The sequence below is a fragment of the Talpa europaea genome (assembly GCF_964194135.1).
Source record: "Talpa europaea genome assembly, chromosome: 12".
NCBI lineage: Eukaryota > Metazoa > Chordata > Mammalia > Eulipotyphla > Talpidae > Talpa > Talpa europaea.
In genome coordinates this window covers 98,183,551-98,203,873 of record NC_140079.1, presented here as the reverse complement: position 1 = coordinate 98,203,873, position 20,323 = coordinate 98,183,551, and the positions used below count along the sequence as shown (strand labels likewise).

General features: G+C 53.9%; 2 protein-coding genes across 2 annotated transcripts; one reads left to right on the top strand and one right to left on the bottom strand.

Annotated features, from left to right (window-relative positions):
• Positions 1-1,250: 1,250 nt before the first annotated feature.
• TMEM186 (transmembrane protein 186) lies at positions 1,251-3,363 on the bottom strand (the record flags this gene model as incomplete). The annotated part of the gene is given in 4 exon segments (XM_084250246.1): positions 1,251-1,913; positions 3,111-3,155; positions 3,157-3,176; positions 3,246-3,363. Coding segments are annotated over 4 exon segments (846 nt in total).
• PMM2 (phosphomannomutase 2) lies at positions 3,362-19,622 on the top strand (the record flags this gene model as incomplete). The annotated part of the gene is made up of 8 exons (XM_084249157.1): positions 3,362-3,427; positions 8,426-8,537; positions 11,755-11,831; positions 12,561-12,652; positions 15,040-15,139; positions 15,231-15,306; positions 15,585-15,700; positions 19,521-19,622. 8 exons carry the CDS (start codon positions 3,362-3,364, stop codon positions 19,620-19,622), a joined length of 741 nt encoding a protein of 246 aa, XP_084105283.1.
• Between the last annotated feature and the right edge of the window lie 701 nt (positions 19,623-20,323).

Sequence of the window (20,323 nt, the reverse complement as noted above, 5' to 3'; positions counted from 1 at the left end):
AAATTCACCCTAAAACCTTAAGTCGGTGGACCACCACTTAACCTGGAGGAAGCAGTGGGACTGACCTCCAGGACGCCCTGGGCCCACAGCCAGGCCTGGGCCACACCCTAAGGTCCACTGCACGCTAGGAGCGCCCGCGCCATCCCTCGACCTAGGAAAACCACAGCCATGCCCAGACTGGCCACAGGTGCCCATCCCCAAACACCCCTCACTCCCCAGACCACCCTCTCCCGTGGCAGGAACTAACAGGCAGTGGGAACTACACAAAGGAAACAAATCCATAAGCCTGTTATTTCATTTGCATCTTTAAATATGTATACACAGAAGCCGTTTCCTCTTGTTCTTACACTCTCCACATCTTCACTGTTCTGTCCTCCCTCTGATCCGCAAAGGCTTCCCACAGTGAGCAGATCAGGTTCAGGAACCAACCCTCAGCAAAACGGGGGGGAGCCATGCTTCGTGGCTACAGAGTTTGTTTGGGGTGATGAAAAATTCTGGATATTCAAGTATAAGTGAATATACTTTACTTAACATTGCTGAACTGTACACTAAAGGATAAGTTAACTTTATGCATGTTTTACTACAATTAAAGATTGGAAAAGCAACATGACCTTCAGTTATTGGCTTCTGAGTCGCAGAATCATAAAGATCACGTCTGCCTTCCTCTTCACTCCATTACACACTGCATAACAAATATACAGTACTAGTAACACTTGTGGCACCACCCCCACCCTGGCCAGGTGACCCTAGTCCCTCCTTTGTAGGTTCCACTCAGGTGGGGGGCGGGGGAACACCGCCAGGGGCTCAGGAGCGCCTGACTGCTGGCCTGGAGGCATTCACCTGGAGGCAGGATTTCCTGTTTCCCAGATGTGAAGACCCAGGTTGCGAGAGACTCACTAGTCTGCCCAGCCAGGGAGGTGATAAGGATCCGAACCATCTCTGACTCCCCACTGTGTGCTCCCCCTGCCATCCCATCTCCCGGCCTCGCAACACTGTACTATTGAGCCTGACACAGCTTCCTCCAAGAGCTAGCCCTGAATGCAATCTTCCGGTCACCACCTGACCAAATGTCATACACAGTGCAGAGAATTTGCACGAAGGATCTCTTCTCAAAGCTGTTAGTATCTGCCTCATGAATCTCCTCATCCCAAAAGACATGTTCCCAGGGGCCCTGGCCAAGTGTGCCGACCCCAATCTTCAGCCTCCCCCAAGCCCTCCATCTTCCTGTCCGAGAGCCAGGAGCCCCAGGGCTACCGGGAGGCCTGGCGCCCAGCTGGTCCCTTGCGAGTGTCCAGCATCCCAAACACCTCAGTGAAACGCTCTCTGTCCAGGATGCGTCCGTAGCGAAGGGTGAGGTAGAAGGTCTGCTTCCCACTGTACTGCTGGATACGCATGAACAGCTCCTGGGGCCGGTCCTTGGTTTCCGTGAAGGGGATCACATCGGCCACAGGGCAGTAGGTGTCCTGCCGCCAGCCCCAGAAGGTCAGGTGGGCTACACGCAGCACTGTGCCTGCCTCATTGACGTACAGGAATCCCACCAGCCTCCGGAAGAAATAGCTCATCCAGCACAGCATGGTCAGGGCAAAGCCTGCTATTCCACCCGCAAGGCACAGGTTGTCGAGTGTCATGAGGCCCTGGGAGTACCAGTACCAGCCAGGAGGCAGGGCTACCACTGTCAGGGCCGTCTGTGCCACCTTCAGCTGGGACAAGACCCCAAAGGCCCTGATGGCATCGAACCGGTAGACCATCTGGAACTTCTCTGCCTCAGGGCCTGGCGGTTTCTCCTTTGAGGTGGATGACCCGCTCCCCAGCAACCTCCTAGGATTCGGTGCATTGCAGCACCACAGACCGCAGAGAGGCCTTGCCCACGCAGCTGGCCCTGGCCACCGTGCCACAGTTTGTAGGAGGACAGCCTGGAAAGGAGACAGGAAACCATTTCTCTCATGGAACTCAACCATGCTTATCACAACATGAGCATCTGCAAAACATCTTACACAGAGACTCCCGACAATCCTGTGCGGTGGCCACCAGCAGACACTGCAGGAAAGTGAAAACCAGGTGCTTCAGCTCATGTGAGCTTCAAGAAAGCCGTGTGAGATGGGTACCACTCCCTCCACTGTAGTAAGGTAAACTACAGTGTAGTAGTAAGGAAAGGTCAAATTTGTTTTGCATATTCCACTATATAAACTAAGGAAACTAAACCCAGAGAAGAAAAGAAATTTAGCCAAAGACACACAGCCGGTGAGTGGGGCCGTCCGACTCTCAAGCTGATCCTCTCCACTGCAGGCAGTTCAAGGAGGTACAAGGAAGGAAGTGCAGCCTTCGCCCTTGCAACAAATACCTGGGGAGACTCAACCGTATCCGTAACAAATGTCTGAACATGTACCCAAATAGAAACTAGGCCATGGATCTCTTCGTGGGGACAAATGCGTGAGATACTTATCATACTAATTCTGCAACTATGTCAACTTCTTGAAGCATATCTTGGGTGCTGACGGGAACTACTGTTTTTGTAGCCTAGTCTGGGAGAGGGGGGAGGACGGCAAAGCCGAGCGAGGCTCCCACGCACCACAAGGGTTTTCATTGGGTGCACAGTTCTGCACCTCAAGTCCTAGAATGAATGATGCTTTGGAGGCGGATGTGCGCGCCGACCCGGCTCCTCCAGCCACGAGTGTGGCTCCTGCAGTCACTAGGTGGGGACTCGGGGCAGACCTTGAGAGCATGGTTTCAAAGCCCTCAAAATGTAACAGGGTGGTCCCCAGGAAAGGGGGAGGTTCCTGGAACCCCTTTCCTGGGGACCACCCTGTTACAATAGGTCCCCGAATGTGGTTCCTGTAACAGGGTGGTCCCCGAACGTGGTTCCTGTAACAGGGTGGTCCCCAGGAAAGGGGGCGGTTCCCTTACAACAGGTCCCCGAATGTGAGCGCTCGGGCTGTTAGCGCGGCGGACACACGCGACCTGAACGCAAAGAAGCGGGGACATGGCGGGTCGCTGGGGGCCCCGTCCGCGGACTCTCCGAGTCTGACCCCCAGGCACCTGCCGGCCCACCCCGGCCCTGACCCGGAGCCTCGAGGCGCGCCCCCTCCCTGTGTTCCCAGCACTCTTCTTACCATGGCCCCGCTGGAGGCTGCCGGAAGTGACGCCCACCGGCCTCCCGGAACCTTCAAGAGCGCATGCTCAGTCGTCATAGGCTCGCGTCAGGCGCGCTGTATCCTGGGACTTGTGGTCCCACGAGAACTGCCGGCGCCGGTCCCGGGCTTTGTGGGTTCCGGCGTGCTCTGCGGCCTGGGGGCCGAACCCGGAAGTGCCCGGTGTAGTTCCGGCGCCAACGCGTCCCGTCAGTGCGGTGGGAGCGGGGAACATGGCGCCGCCCGGCCGAGCGCTCTGCCTCTTCGACGTGGACGGGACCCTGACGGCTCCGCGGCAGGTAGGCGGCGCTGGAGGGCCGGCGGGGCGGGCGCTGAGCCTTGTCGCTCCCAGGCGGAGCTGGGTGGGCGTCGAGGGGGCCCAAGGGCCGCTCGCCCCTGGTGGGACTGAACTCTCTTCTGGGTGCCCTGGCCGGGGGAGGCGGAGCCCCGAGCCTCGTCCTCAGGACCTCGGGGTGCTTGGACCCATGGGACGGCCCGAAAAACTTGCCAACAAGAAACTTGGCTTGGAAAACGCGCTTCTGGACTCCCCAAGCTCTGGGTCTGATCGCAGCTCAGCCCTCTCCGCAGCTGGGAGCCCTCCTCTACCCTGCCCCGTGGGCTGTATGACCCAGCAACCTGATAAGGGAAACAGGTTTCCAGGTGAAGCAGACCTAGTCGAGTGTCATCTTTACCTCCTGACAGCTGTGTGGCCTGGAGCAAGTCAATATCTACACTTGGAATGGGGGCATTTTTTGTTCCAGGTGGTGGTTTGTGAGGGTCGAGTGAAATTAAAAGTCCCTGGAAATGTCTTGCGTTCTGTAGGCTGTGACAGTAATAGTAAATATCTGGCCCCCCTTCTCCAGCTCCTGGGGTGGACTGGGGTGGCCAAGTAGATCCGGATTGCTACAGGATGCCTTCTGAGAAAGCCTTCCTGGATTCCTGGAAACTTGCTCCCTCCCACTTCCAGATTTGGCTACCACAGACGCAGATGGGTTTCGATTAAGATCAGACTCTGTGAGGACGCTCACTCCACCCTCGCTCCCTTGCCCAGATGGGTCACTGAACTCACTGGACAGACATTGGAGTCTGAGACCCACCAGGTCTTCCTTGCTTCAAGTTCTATCCCCACCTCCACCCCGCTGAGTATGACTGGGTGGTAGCAGAATTCCACACCAACCATGTGCAACCTTAGACACATTTTATCCTTCTGAGCCCTAGGTTTAGTATTAAGAGTATCTAGTGGTGATACGCAACCGCAAGTTCCCCAAATGCCCATTTGACTCTGAGGTTCACTGGTCAGCTCACATGTGGAGATTGTTAAAAGCCCATTGTAATCTAGAGCCAGCAAGTCACTGTTTGTAAAAGGCAGGAGAGCACAAACTTTTGCCTTCACCCACCATATGGTCTGTAGTAATTAGCAACCTTAACGCAAAGGCAACCATAAACCGTAGATTGACACAGTAACTGCGTTCCAGTAAAGCTTTATCTTATTTGTTTATTGCAAAAACAAGCAATTGCTCAAGTTGGCCCTTGGTTGTGGTGGGAAGGTTTGCAAAGTGCAAGCCTTTGTCCATGTTATCACTGGACCCCCTCACCCTCCCCTCAAACTCTTTCATCCCGAGTAGGATAGTTGTTGTTACTGGATAGTTGTTGTTTCCTTAAACATAAGGAAACACACTATAGTCTCTACCTGCTGGATTTCACATAGCAGATCTGATACACGCCTTAGGTCCACAAGGCGTGATTATCTGCCAGTGTTTCCTGCCACTGTTCTAAGGTAGAAGCTGATCTGGTTGCTGGGTGTGCCTCTCAGGAGAGCACTTCTGATTCAGGATCTATAAGCATAAAGTATGAACTAGAGAAGAAGCCAGGCACCCATAGTTGTTCCCATAAAACATTTGAAACACAAAACTCTTTACAGTGAACATAAATCATTTTAACACTAAAAAAAGAAATCTGTGCTTTAAAAGAAAATTGTTTATGTGCTCAGTGCTTTAGGTAAGACGTAAAAAGATGTTAGCAATAGAGGAACTCATTTATACAACCTTTCCTTTCCTCATTACATGTCGCCTGGCGGGGCAACAACCTTGGGAGCGGCAGGATGGAGGATAAATAACTTCAAGTCCAAGTAGTAAGAGAGAGAGACCTAGAGGGGCTGCCATCTCCGGAGATACAGTGCCAGTTTCCAGTCCAGTCTCCCATTTATTTGGTATCAGATTCAGAGGAGGTGGTGGGGATGTGGGTTGGGGATGCATAATAGTTTGGCGCGTGAGAGAGTGAATAGGGCCTCTTGCTTGGGGGCTCCATTGTTGCCGCTGATCAAAACACCCTGTCTCTAGTCCTTGTTTTACACTCAACTTCCTTTCAAGGTGGTAGAGCTGGTTCTGCTAATCTGGCCATAATGTCTGCCTGCTGTGTTCAGCAGATATCCTCATGCCAAGAGATCTGTGCTGGGAAGAGGCTTCCTGCCTGACTCTACATTTAGCTTGACCAGCAACAACTTTGGGCGCCAAGCAAAATCCCCAGAAAAAGGAATCCACAATTACATACATCCTCAGACCTTGATAAGGACAATACAGTGTGGAGGCAGGAGAACAGGTTTCTCTTATCTCTCACCTGTCAAAACAGGATTTGCCCTAAGCAGGTGACTCTAGTTGGAATTCACTAACTTCACTCTTCACAGTTTTAGTAGAATTTTGTTGTGCCAAGTGTTTTCCTAAGGAATGCCATTCCATCTAAAAACCGCCAAGATGTGAACAAAGGTCTGCCACGAGAATGGGCAGGTAGGCCTAAGTGAATTGCTTTCACCTTCTTATCACAAACACATTAAGGAATCACTGGGAAAGCAGTGCATATAACAGATCTCCACCGCCTGAACTCAAGGAAGGCTGATATTTTGCCAGATTAACTTGATCTCTGTTTTTTTTTTTTTAACCTCTGCCCCGCTGCTTCCTTGGCCTTGGGCATCGAGGTGCGCCAGCTTGAGGACAAAGTCATCCATCATGATTCCATCATGATTTGAGGATCCTGATCACGCCTGAGAAAATGGTCATGCTCCCCGACCCCCAGTAGTAGTTAGTGCCTGGTCCCGGCGTAGGCAAACATTTTTTTGCCCAAGACTGTTATAGGACAGGGAGAGGGGCAGCCCAAACCACGCAAACCTGCCTATTCTAAATGGGTTCTGCCATCCGCCGCATCAACACAAAACATAGGAGACTTTAATGGGAAGGAACTTTAATAAAACTAGGAAACAATACAGGTAAGGAAAGAGTCTAGTTTCTAAATGAAGCACCCAAAGTTACCCGTCCCCTCGTGGGTAAAACTCCATCCAAATGGGATCGGCCCAGAACAAGGCCCCAAAGCCTGCCACAAGTCTAAAGCACCTTCCAGTGGGGACCCACAGAAAAGGGTCAGAAACAACCAGACAAGCCCAGAAGGAAAAGAGCAAAATCAACATCAAGATAAAAGCTGCCACGGTCACCTCCCCACGGGTCTCACCCACATTTGTGTCACCCAGTCCACGACCAAAAGACAAGCGCAGTTTCTTCACGTGTCTCCTGGCTCCATCCTGCTTCCTTCCTTCCTCCGTCTCTTCTGCAGCTTCTCCTCTTCCTGCTCAGCTCCACCCTCCCTTGGGTGGGGCAGGGAACCTGGAACTTCCCCCTTTCCTGGGGACCACCCTGTTACAAGACCAGATAGTAGATATTGAGACTTCCCAGGCCCGGTGTCACAATTATTCAGTTGTGCTGTGGCCTCGACGCCTGTGGACGGAGGGACGGGACAGCGCAGGAATGGGGGTCGGCCCGCGCCGCCGCCACTCCTTGGTCAGTTTTCTTTTTCAGCTCAAAAACAGCCTCTTTTTTTTTTTCCAGAAGGTGAATGTTTAAGTTTTTTCCTGCCTTCAAGTTTTTGCATCTTTCTCTGTGTTTTGCTTTGTGTGTGGTGTTTTATAAAGAATTCCTGTCATTGTCAGCACGAGGGCTGGATGGGAACCCAACAGCTTTGCTATGAGGCAGTTTTGTTTGAAGATCTCTCCTGCCGTGGGGTGTAGTTTTGCTGCTCTGTTGGGATCACAAGCAGCTGGGGCTCATTTTCTGTCAAAAAAAACAAAACAAAAAAACACAAAACACTTCTGCCACTTGGAAGCAAAAGCTGCCTCTGCTTTCCGTTCACATTGCAGAACATGCCTGCTGCTTGACCACACAGCCCTGGGTCACTGCGTGCACGGGGCTTAAGAGCTCACCGCCGCCCCCTCAGGCTTCTGTGTGAAGGAGGCTCACTGTTGTTAGTGCCGCATTTTTAATGTTTTGCAAGCAGAGGACTCTGCCCACTTGCTCCTGTTCTGAGCTGCTAGTGCTAGCGCAGTTCTAGGTTTTGCCACCTAGGTGGAGATTCACTTGGGGGAGGTAGGAGAGGTTGCACTCTGTTGTAAGCAGTCTCTGTGATCTTAGTCGTGTGTGTGTGTGTGTGTGTGTGTGTTTTGAGAAAAAGAAAATTGAACTCAGGATCTTTATATACTGTTGAGTTGAATAGTTGTGTGTGGTTTTATTTTAAATTTGCAGTACCTTTATTTGCGCAGATCTGCCGTCAGTGTGTAGTTAAGATCGCTAAAAGTAATGACGGAAAAAAAATAAATAAAAAATAAATAAAAGTAATGACGGAAGACTTTAACTGTGATTCAACTTCCAATACACGGCTATCTTATCATCTTAGTTTATAGTTTCCTTTGAATTAACCCATGGTTTCGAAATTAACTGGCATAAAATTGCTCAGTCGCAACCAGTTTATAGATTGGGAAAGACTAGAAAGTCTAGTGACCTTATTCTCATGCTTTTTGATTTTGTAATCAGTTGTGAACTTCCTGTTTAATATCATTATGCTGTTTGGTTTTAAAATCAACAACTTAAATCCATAAATGGGGTACGATGTAGCATTTGAAAGGAAAGTGCTAGATCCGTGTGTAGACATGTAGAGAGCACAAGTCAGTGCTGAAAAAACAAGTCACTGCACAAGACAACCTACCTACTTATGTCCTGAAAAATAAGACCTGTTTGTGTGCATAAAGACAGGCATGTAAATACAGAGAAGAATGGCTAGGACAGTACGCAAATTTAATGAGATTTTTCCTGGTTAAAAAAAATTGGATGTCCCCCAAGGACAACTAAAACCTCAGGACTGTCTGCAGGTCTAGATGCCGGAGCGGTGTGTGTGAAGGTGAGCGCCGTGTTACCCTTGCAGTTTTAGTCTCTCGGTAACTTTGTGGCTCATGCTGATATGTTTTCCTTCTCCAAACGTAGAAAATTACCGAAGAAATGGATGGCTTTCTACAGAAACTGAGGCAGAAGATCAAAATCGGAGTCGTGGGCGGGTCAGACTTGGAAAAAGTGCAGGAGCAACTGGGACATGACGGTAAACTGTCCACTGCTGGTGGCGCTTCCGTGCAAGATGGATGTGTTAGTAGCGGGGCGCGGCCTGGAGCCTCCAAGTATCATAGGCGGCCCCAGCCCCATATGGCCAGCTTCCGCCTCCATTTTTCTTCTGTTTTCAATCCTAGAAATAAATTCTGGGGTTGCTGATGGAGCGCTTAGTACTCAGATACGTGGGTAGACTCACCTAGAAAGGTGAGTGTCTCAGTTTGCCTAGAACTCACTGGTCCCTTCATCGCCCTTTGCCCTCTGGGGCTGTGGTCTCCTCTCTGTTGCCCTAGCACAGTGTTTCCCAGAATCCCCTGATCATGACTTGCCCAGGCTGCTCCCCCACCTGCTGAGCCAGAATCTCCAGTGTAGGGCCCAAGTAAACGAGGAGCTTACTGGTCCCCTCACCAGAGACCTGTTTTGGCAGCTACCCCCACGAGCTGCTGCTGCACAGCTTTGCTAACATGGGGCTCTCTGATACTGGAGACCACCGGGGCATTTGCCTGTCATAAAGACAAGGACTATGGATCCTTCCAGACCTGGGGCCCCAGGGTGCCTGGCTTAGAGAGTGGGAGGAGAGATTGCATTAGGGTCATTCATTCTGCTCTATTACCACCATGGGCCAGATCATTTTCTGTTGCCAGGGCTTCCCCGTGCACTGTAGAGTATTGAGTAGCATCCCTGGGCTCACCCACTAGGTGCCAGTAGCACCCCTACCCCCATTGTGACAATCAGAAATGTCTCCACACATAAGAGACAAAATCACTCCCAGCTGATCAGCCCTGTACGGAATGTAGTATCTTCCAGTCCAGATCTGTGGGCTGCACTGCGGGACCCCAGGTACTGAAAGAATAGTCCATGCAGTCCCTTTCCGACCCTGTTCCACTCACACTGGCTTTTCCTCCTGCTGCGCTGCTTAGAGACACGGCAGCAGCACAGTGGGGTACAGCATGGTGGTGTGGGAGAAACTTCCCCTTCTAACTTCTTTTGGTTGGTATAATTAAATTGACATGAGACAGGTCAATGGGAGAAGAAAAACATTGCTGTTGTCATGAGACAAGAGGTCATTTCGTCTTGTGGATATGGAACCTGAGAAGCGACCTGGGCAGCCGGTTTATCCTTTCAGACAAAGAAACAGTACATTTGTGAGGAACTGACAATCAGAGACCTTGGGCTTGGGTGCTAGTTAGTAAGGAGCTAAGCAGAGTGCATTGACACAGCTTCTCCACCCTGTGTTCCCTCCCACTGGTGTTCGGGTGCCACACTGCCTCCTGCCACAGGGGGTGCCTTTCCCGTGGGAGATGCGGGCTGGGGGCGTAGGTGTGTCTTCCTTGCACTGGCTGTTTTTCAAGCAACTTTCATCAAAACAGGCTGCCATTTTCACATATTTTGGGACAAAATACGAGCCCCAACAGCAGCCGTATGTAATACTCCAGTACATACTTGAAAGTTGCTAAGAGCAATTCTTAGAAGATCTCCGCATTAGGTTACCACCTCGGGAGCTTCCATGTGAGCCCCCACCCATCCCTGCAGGGAGAGTGCGGAGAGATGGAAGAAACAGCAGGCCACTCCAGATCGGTAGGGGCAGTTTTGATGACCAAGGAAACTTCTAAGGCTGTGTCTTGGATGCCACAAGACAAAATTTTTCTGTACCCCCCATCCTGGACCCCGCCACAGCATCTGAAAGTCTTTTTTTAAGAGTTGTTTATTTATGTATACAAGAGCTGGGGTACAGGCCAGAGTTGTCAGGGTGGGAAGGTGAGAGGATTCACCAGAGACAGAGTGGGGAACAGAACAGGCCATCTGAAGGTCTTATCAAGGCTTTAGCTGTGTTCAGTCACATCTGCAGTCCAGATAGTCTCAGCCACACTTTATACATCTTCTCAAGGCTGTGTCCTTGGAGCAACTTCTGGGAACAGTACAGGGGAGGGAGGAGGCTCCCCCAATTACCAGGCCCAGCTGGGGGCAAGTTATACAGTCACATCTTGATGACTTGTCCCCAGTACTTGTCACAAGTAAAAATACTTGTATGGCTATGTGTGGTGAAGGGTGTTTAACTAATTGCAATCATTTCACAGCTTATATAAATGGGGTTTATTTGTAAACGTACACCAGAAACTTACCAAATGTTATTTTGTCAGTTATACCTTATTTAAAAAAAAAAAATAACCATGATGGGCCAGAAAACCCGGAAATCCCATTACCCGGGCCCAACTGCCCTTCTAAACCCAATCCTGTGTGGATCTGCCCCATGTTCAGGGAGATGTGCCGGTGCAGGGCGGCATTTCAGAGTATGCGTCAGGACACCAGGATTGAAACCACCACGAGCTAGAAGGAAGTTGAAAACACACCCATATTAGAATCACCCAGGGAACTTTTTTTTTTTTTTAAAGATTGATTGATTGATTTATACAAGCACTGGGTACAGTCAGAAGCGCGGGAGGGTGAGAGAATTCACCAGAGCCAGAGCGGGGAGCAGAGCAGGCAGAAGGACCAAAGTACACTGCTGAGGGGAGCAGCGGGCAGCAGGAGAGGTCTGCGCGCCATGTGGGACCCTTCCCGGTGGCCGGGGATTGCACTGGTGCTGCAGAGGCTGCGGGCAGTTTCGCAGCCCAGTGCTCAATTGCTGCGCCACTGGGGAGGTCCACACTCAGGGAACTTTTTAAAGTACAGAGGAGGGCGACTTCCCAACACACAGGGTGCCGGGGGGATATTCATTTTTACAAGCACCTGAGTTTGAGATGCCTTCAAGCTCTCTGTGAGTGTCTCCAACTCCAGCTGCATCTGAGAATCTCCTGAAGGCTTATTCGTTTGTCTCATGACTTCTAGCCTGGCCACTGAGGATGGGGAGAGCAGAGCCTGGCAATCTGCATGTTCCCGCCCACTGCCCTGGTGACAGGAATTCACGTGAGGTTGGGGAGCTGTGGTGGATCCCCGCTTTGTTCCCAGATAGGCAGGCTGCGGCAAAGACCTGAAATAACCCCCGCAAGTCTCTTGTCTGCAGCATAGTCGTCATCTTTTAAATTTGAAATTAAGAGCCTTTTAGGAAAATAATTTTAAAGGCGATTTTTTCCCACCTTCCCAGGATGAAAGAAATCTTTCATGTTCCTTACTGGAGCTTAGCAGTTGTGTTGGTGCTAAGTGCACAGCAAGAAATAGAAACACAGGTTTCAATTCTTTGCATTCTAAGTTTTCTTTTGTTTTGGTTGTAGTGGTTGAAAAATATGATTATGTGTTTCCAGAAAATGGCTTGGTAGCATACAGAGATGGCCAGTTCTTGTCTAAACAGGTAGGTTCTTGAGAAGTATCCAAGCTAGCATTTGCTGCTAGTCCAGTGTTTCCTAACATTTTGACGTTGGATAGTTGACATTGAAAATTTGACATTGAATTGAACTTGTTTCCTAAATATTTGACATTGAGTGCCTCTGCATTTGGGGCCCGCAGAACTGGGGTGGGACCGAATCATCACTCTGTCTTTTTTACAATTCAAATGTTAAACATACGACTGTTACAGATTCCAAATTATTAACTAAATTTTTATCATTGCTTTTTGGCTGTGTTTTAAGGGTAATCTGGTATTTCCATTAAGAGAGCAGAGACCAGGGCAGGCTCTCTGCAAGCGATTGTTAAAAGTACGTGCAGCTCTTATTACTCGTGAGAGCATTCTGGCCAGCCCTGAGAGAGCCAGACTGGAACGAACAGATTTCCTATCGCTGTCCGTGGATATTTCAGTGGACTCAGACCAGTAGCAGTAAACCATCGTGGGCCTCCCATAGAGCATTTAAAAGACCATGAATGCAAAAATCTTGAGTAATGAAGCAGAAAATGCTTTTAGCAAAAGCCCTTCCGGGTCTGCCTAATGTTTTCAACCAGAGGGGAGAGAGAAAAGAGGAGGGGGCAGTGGGGCCCCATCAGCCTAGCGCCCCTCCACCCCAGGTGCCCAGAGACCGGCTTCCTGTAGGGCCGTGTTGGACAGGCTTCCTGCTGAATCAAGTGACTCTGCGTTTTCTTTATCCAGAATATCCAAGGACACCTGGGTGAGGCCCTGATCCAGGATTTAATCAACTACTGCCTGAGCTACATTGCGAAAATTAAACTGCCGAAGAAGAGGTGGGTTTGTTTTTAGCCAGGGGGCCCCCTAGACCCTAGAGGAATATCATTTGAAGGGATGGTGCTAATTTCCATCCAGTGCCTAGTCCTTAGTAAGGAATAGTCAGGAACCTTCTGTGAAGCCAGCGGTAGCGGAGGCTGACATGTGGCGTGACCACGCGTTGGGAGCGAGAACAGTCTGTTCTCTGGGCCTGGGCTGCAGATATGGGTGAAGGTGGCCCTTTGCACCTAGCAGCTGAGCAGCCCCCACCTCCCAGGCCGTCACAGACCACTTCCCTCAGGTTTCTGACTTGTGGGAACCTTCCTTGTGGTCTGAGTCTTATCTCAATTCCTATTTCTCGGTAGTGAGGTTGCAGGGGATTCTTTGAAATGCTTTGCATTTTCTTCTCGGCTTACTGTACTTAATACACATCCCCTTACTGTACTTAATACACATCTGGGGGGCGCAACATTTTTGAGGTGGCAATTGAACTTCAGGCCATACTTTCTGTTGGAGGCTGTCGGAAGTCACAAAACCACCCTCCCTCCCTTCCCCACCCCTGCCACTTGTTCAGCACCTCAGTCGGGGCCCAGGGCTTCCCCTCTTGTATCTGTCCCGGGAGGGCAGACGAGCTGCTGGACCTGGCCGGGTCTTGGTGCAGTAGGGTGATGGCACGTGGGCTCATGGCTGTTCTGTTTACTCTTCATGGGTCTGAAACTCCCCGCAGAAAGCACAACTTACGTCCCAAGTCATTTCCATCTTTACTGTGACCCTCAAGCACCAAGGGAGGATAAGGCACGGACCTAACTCAGTGAGGCCACCAGCTCCTGAGGAGGTGGGCGTGGGAAGTGTAGTCAGAGTAGCGTGACTTGCTGGTGAATTCAGGAGGCCAAACTGAGTGTCCCTCAATCAGTGTTTGTCCCCTTTTTCGTAACTGCCCCGCACCGGCTGGGGCGCTGCCACCGCACTTCAGGTGGTCCAGATCTTCAGGCGGGAATGGTTGCTTGAGAAATCACCTCAGTCTGGTTTGGGACATGAGAAACCACGGCCTCCCTCTGCTGGGGGAATGGCAGTTAAAATCCATCCTTGAGTTGGGGGGACACGCATAGGCTCTAATGCTGATAGTTCGGACCCACAGCCCTAGGGTCACCCCGGAATCAACACCAGTCTCCCTGGTACCCCAGTGTACATGGAGAAGCTGTGACAACAGGGTTGGTCTGTACCAGCTCCAGGCCCGCCCTGATGGGGGTTCTTAAGGAAGCCCCAGAGCTGTCATTTGCCTTCTGTGTGAGTGCCCGCACGGGGCCTGGGGCCGGGTGAGGGCGGGCTCGCTGTCACGCTGGCTGAGTAGCCCTGGCTCCTGGCTTACCTCACACTCTTACCTCAGCCGGTATATTTGCTTCTCACAGACCCTTCAGAGGCCACCAGAGCCCTTCGCCCCTTGCTGAGCTTGGCAGCAAGGCTGGGGAGAGGCAGCGCGGGCCAGGACTCGGGTCCCTGCTCTGCACAGACGGGTGACCCCCCCCCCAGTGTTCACAGGAGGCTGGGGCCAGGGCCGTGTGACTGAAGTGGCAGAAGGGACCAGGGCTTCACAGTCACCAGCGTTCCCAACCGGGAGACTTCTGAGCAGTTTGTCACCTAATGCTTCAGTGGCATCAGTGGGGATAAATAGCTTACGTGTCATTTGCATTTTTAAGAAACTATTTTGAGGTTCAAATTAGAAACACAGTGAGGGGAAATGGTTTTTGTAACATCTTTGAAGTAACTAAAGTGTGGGGCTGGTCTCGTTTTCTGTAATCATGTCAGCCATGTAGCCACCGCCTCCCCCAGGAGCTCAGCTCCTCAGTGGCCACTGCGGCTCCTTGGGAGAGGCTCGGAAAGCTCCCCTGTGCCGCTTCGCATGTGACCGGCGTCCGGGTCGCCAGCAGTGGAGCTGGGGTCCACTGCGCGCCCTGCAGGAAACAGCGCGGAGACAGCACCTCTGCCTGTTGAAATGTTCCTCAGCCAGCGTGAAAAAGAAAGCAGAAAGGAGGGAGAGACCGTAACGCAACTTTAAAAGGGACAAAATAGAAATAAAGACAAAACCTAAAAATAAGAACAAAAGAGCAGCAGGAATAGGAAATCAATAATTATTCAACCCTGTAGATCAAAAATGTAATCATTTTGACATACAGCCAGTGTAGACTTCGTTAGTGGTGGTGCGGTCCCTTTTTCACGCTCAGCCTATGAGACCTGATCTCACCGCGGATCAGCCTTGTTCAAGGCTCCCTGGCCACACGTGGCTCGTGTCGCCCTGTGGCCCGGCGGCAAGCACTGCCGCCTCTGCTCTGTGAGGCTGCCTGGCCCTCAGCCTGCTCGTCCCCCTGTCACCCACATCGTGACGTGCCTCTGTCCTCGTTTCCCCCAGGGGTACCTTCATTGAATTCCGAAATGGAATGTTAAATGTGTCCCCAATTGGAAGAAACTGCAGCCAAGAAGAACGAATTGAGTTCCACGAACTCGATCAGGTGAGTCTTCCTGGCATGTCCCGGCCCTGTGTGGCCCTTACGGTGGGTTTTCCATGCAGCTGACAACTGCTGTCTTTTTTGTTTGTGGCAGAAAGAAAACATAAGGCAGAAATTCGTGGCAGATCTGCGAGAAGAGTTCGCAGGGAAAGGCGTCACCTTCTCCATAGGTACTGCGCGTCCCAGTGCGTTTTGAGCTGTGGGCACCGTTTGCCACGAGTTTGTTGTGGTCGGGAGCCCTTGAGATTGGCCTGTGCCTGCTTCTCAGGGGGGTGGAGGACGCAGGCACCCCTGTGCAGGCATTGCAGGGAGGGGAAGCGTCTCGTGTGTCAGCAGAGGAGCAGAGGCTGGCCTGGTGGGGGCGCCTCTGTCCAGGGCCCCCAGTGGCTCGGCCTCCTCCTCACCTTTAGCTTCTATGTGTTTCCACACACCCCCCCCCGCCCGGCAGGAGGCCAGATCAGCATCGATGTCTTTCCTGACGGATGGGACAAGAGATACTGCCTGGGCCACGTGGCCAGCGACGGCTACGAGACCATTTATTTCTTTGGCGACAAAACTATGCCAGTAAGTACGCAGGGTCTGTGCGGCACTACTGCTGTGTGGCTCGGGGCCGTGGACGAGGGGGCTGGCCCCTTGCCTGCCCTCTGCCTGCATGGTGGAGGCGGGCCTGAGGAGGGTGTGGCGCCGCTCCGGCCTTTCCACCCAGACTCCACACCTCTTGGAGGCCAGGGTCAGCCTGTCCAAAGCCTTTTGGCTGTTGACTTAAATACTTCCCGTGTGTACCTTTCAGAGCTCCTGCCTCCAGCTCTCATGGCCTCTTTGCCGTTCAGTCCCTGGCCCCCTGTGCGGTTTTCCTGCTGTATTCCCCCAGGGCCAGGTGCCTAAAGGGGAGAGGACAGTCTGAGTACGAGAGAGGTGGACTTAGGTCGTGGGCATCACAGAGGGGACTGGGCGCTGGCGGCGGTGAGGCAAGATCCCAAGTCCAAGAGCGAATATATAGAAGGCAGCAGTGCCAGCAGCTGATGCCTGAGGGGTCCGCCACCTATTGTTGGCTCCCCGGCCTCTGTACCCCGACATGCTGCAGCAGGGACCCTGTTGGTCTTCATGACCGTCCACACCCCCCAGGTGCATCCTGAATGCTGCACATACGGAGGTTCCTGTTCCTCCAAAGACACCCATTCTGCTGAGTGAGGCCCGTGGGCGGGCCTGCCTGCCAGCCAGGCCTCCACTTCATGTGGAAGGGACTCCCAGGTAGACTAGTCTTGTTAGCGCCTTTCAAAATGATAAATTGGGACCCAGAAAGCGGGATGAGTCACACAGCTGCTGACAGGTTGCCGGCACTGGCCCCAACAGCTGTTCCCGGCTGGGACGGTGCTGGAGGACAGCCTCAGGGGGTGAGTGAGCGCCACCTCGCTCCACACAAACGAGGAGCTTGATGGCCTGAGCAATGGCTTCGCACCACTTCCTTCAGTTGAGAGGTGTGGGAGACAAAACCCTTGGGGTGCAGGCGCTGGCTGGCTGGCGATAGAAAAAGTATACTGATGACATTTCACCCCAGATTTCAGGAGGGACTGGGCGCTCCTTCAGCACCCCCAACTCGGCACTATTTGGTCCAGGCCGAGAGAGCTATTAACAGGCAGGCTGGACCAGGCCTCTGAGCTGCTGTCGTCCTGTGGCCTCCGAAGCCCAGGGCAGAGCAGGACAGCCAGCCTCTGGGCGTGATGGGTAGCGCCTCCACCGGGCCTTCTCCAGGGGAGGACAGGGCTGTCTCCTCTGACCCGCTGCCTTGGTTACCTCTCCCCCACTTCACGGCAGTGCTGTGGAAAGGGGTTATTCCGTGATTCTTAATCTGCACCCATTGTAGAAAATCAGAGCGTGCATGAAGTGCGTCCCCTCTGCGGGTTGAGACACCGGAGCATATCCAGTGTCTGAGGCCACACTAGGGTGGCCTCTCACTTTCAAAGCAAGAGGCCCAGGCTTTCCGCGTGGCATCACGGTGCATTCTGGGGACGGCGCCGCTGAGGGCGTGCCTTGCAGACCTGTGTTGCAGTCACTCGCCGTTGTCTTCCTCCCGGCATCACCCCACGCTGGGCACCTGTCTCCTCAGGCTCCTCCTCAGTCTCTTCCTCTGCCTCCAGCTTGGTTGCGGCCTTACAGAGCTCCCCAGGGATACCCACCTGGTCTGAGAACTGAGCCTTGTCTCGTTGGCCTTTGTCCCCATAATCCCTGAAATCCCATATGCTTGTTAAACTGACCGGAGATAAGGTCTCCGTGCAACAGAGTCTGGAATCCAAGCTACAGTGCCTGAGAGATGGGGCGCCTGGGCCACCCCCCCCCTCAGTTCCTGTCCCTCAGGCCGCCTCCCGTTTCAACTTGTGTTCCCCTTTGGCTCCGTCCAGGGCCCACTGTGACACATCAGTGTGATGGTGCGGCCCCTGTTGGCACCTGCTAGCACTCTCCACCCGCCCTCAGGCCTCCGCCTTGTAGGGATTTAACCATAATGGACTGCTCAGGCTCCTGGGGTGCCCCCTGAGGAATACGATCTACCCGCCCCTTGGCGCCTTCCCTCCCTTTATCTTCTCTGGAAACTGGAGCTTTCCCTCTCCTCTGGGAGCTGGGGAAAGTGGAGCTGCCCCTGAGGGGATCTAGTAACTTGGCGCAAATGCAAATCCAGTGTTTGAACCCGGTGGCCTTTCAACCTTACTCTCCCAGCGGGCCCCCCCCCCTCCCCCCCCCCCCCCCCCCCCCGTGTGCAGCAGGGGTCAGATGCCCAGCTGGTGGGGGGGAGTCCAGTTCTGGGCAGAGGGTGCTGGGGGTTGTGGCTTTGCTGCCTCTGGATGCTCAGGGTTGAGAAAGGGCAGGCGAGTGGCCCCTAGGGTGGGGTGAGGGGTCCCTTCTCGGGGTGGTGTTCTCTGGACATGCCTTTGCTAAGTGAGTTAGGCAGCCTCAGATTCTGGGCAACCCCCCCCCCCCCAAGCAGGACCTGGGGAGACACTTGCCAAATCAGACATTCAGCCCTTCGCCCCAGGGAGAACCGAGCCCTTTCTGCTTCAGGGGCATCTCCCAGGTGCTGGCTCATGGCCTCCTTGGCCCCCGTCGGCTGCTTCTGCTTCTCAGTCCTTTCCTTGCTGCTGCCCCTCCCGCCAGCACCCTTTCCGCACGTTACTCACGCTTCCCCCGCTCCCTGCCCGGTGGTCTCCGCCCCGTGGGGCCTCGGAGCCGGCTGGGTCCACACAGGCCCCCCTAAGTCAGCAGGACTCCCTGGCAGGTGTGGCGGCCTGGGCCGGGCACAGGCTGGCTCCTCCCGGGCCCTGTCCTCTGCGGAGCCACTCCTAAGGGAAAGCCAACCCCGGGAGCATTGCTAGTGCTCGTTTCATCCTTACTAGTTTAGCAGCTGGTGCTCGCCGTGGGCTGGGCCAAATGAATGGTCCAGAGTCTCTTTCCATCAGCCTGTGAGGCCCTGCCAGCTCCCCAAAATTGGCCCAGGGAAAGGACGGGCCCCAGCTGGGCTTCAGGTTCCTGGCCGCCTCATATGACGCTGTGGCCCGCCCTGAGGCCTGAACTCCACTCACCTGGGGGGCCACTTGCTTGGGGTTGGGTTACAGAACGAGCATGGAGTGACTTCGGGTGTCAGCTGGCCTTTCCAGGGGGTGTCAATTTTCCCTACAAAGCTTATGTGAGGAAAACCCATTTTCTCTGCAGTTATTTTCATTGTGTGGCAGCTAAGGGGTTAGTACCCGTGGCGAGTTAGACTGCCTGCCCCATTTTATGAGGAAATCCCATGAGGCGCAGCAGGGCCTATCCTAGGACTCTGGGTCTCAGGGAGTGGCTGTGAGCAGGACTCATTAGCCTGGGAAGGGGTACAGACCGGCCAGGGGACCCTGGCCAGGACCCCCAGACACAGGCCCAGCTCCTCCCAGACAAGCGGCCTCCAGGAGGTGATGCACGCGAAGCTGGGGTCTGGGGCCCAGCAGCCCCGAATCAGCAGTGGAACCTGCTCAGACGCCGGCCACGTGGAGCTGCTGAAGTGAGCTGGAGCCAAACCACGTGAGCGCCAGGCCGGGTACCCACAGGTGGCCGGTGGCCTTGGTCGGCCAGGAGACAGCCGCGTGCGCCAGGGCTGGGACCTGCCAGGCCCCTTGTGCTTGTTAGAAGCCCGGCAGGCTCAGGCTGACGGCCGGCCCTGAGCCTCTGTCAGCCACCGTGCTGCTCGCTTTAGAGAAAAACAAGCTTCAGATCTTCACGGCGTGGCCGGCCATGTTCCTGGCCGACCTGCAGCCCAGGAGCGGGGTGAGCCCCTCAGCCCCGCCTGTGCCCCGCTCCTCCACTGATGCAGCCCTCCCGGCTCCTGGGGAGGCCCTCCATCCGCTCCCTGTCTTTGCAGGGCGGGAACGACCACGAGATCTTCACAGACCCCCGGACCGTGGGCTACACCGTGACAGCGCCCGAGCACACGCGCAAGCTCTGCGAGGAGCTCTTCCTCTAGGGGCCTGCCCCCCCCCAGACACTCCAGGCCAGCGCGGATTGGGGACAAAAGCCTTGTCGAGCCTGCTGGGGGGTCCCTCCCAAGATTTCACCCGACCCGGAGTCGCAGACGCCTGTGTGCAGTCGCCGCTGCACACTTTGCCATCGATCAGGAGCCACGCAGAGCAGGCGGTGCCAGGACCTGTCCCCGCGGGTCTCGTGATAAACACTACAGGCCTCGGCCCGCAGGGAAAGGGGCTGGGTGGTGAGGACGCCAGCCCGGTCCCAGCCCTCGGCCCAGGACCCCGCCTTAGGGCGCTTCTGAGACGAAGCTGCCCCGAGTCAGCGGGGTCACCAAGCCCCGCGGGCTGACCCCGAGACGCAGACCTGGCACTGACCTCTAAGGGTCAGCACCCCACTGGCCCGGAGGGCAGGCCAAGATGGGCGCCAGAGAAGCAACCACCCGGGTGCCAGCTCTGGGCCAGGTTTGGAGCCTAAGGGGATGGCACCCTAAACCAAAAGGCCCTCCCGTGGCACCCCGCAGCACACGCCACCTCTAGCTTCTCAGGGACCGAGTCAGTTCCTGGCCTGTTAGCGAACAGCTGCACTCGGGCCTCCCCCCAGACTTTATAAAAAAGCGTATCCTCAAGCACCCGGGCTTTGACCAGGGAGGAGCGCTGGGGTTGGGCCTGAAACTCTCCTTCCTCCCTCCCACGCCCACAA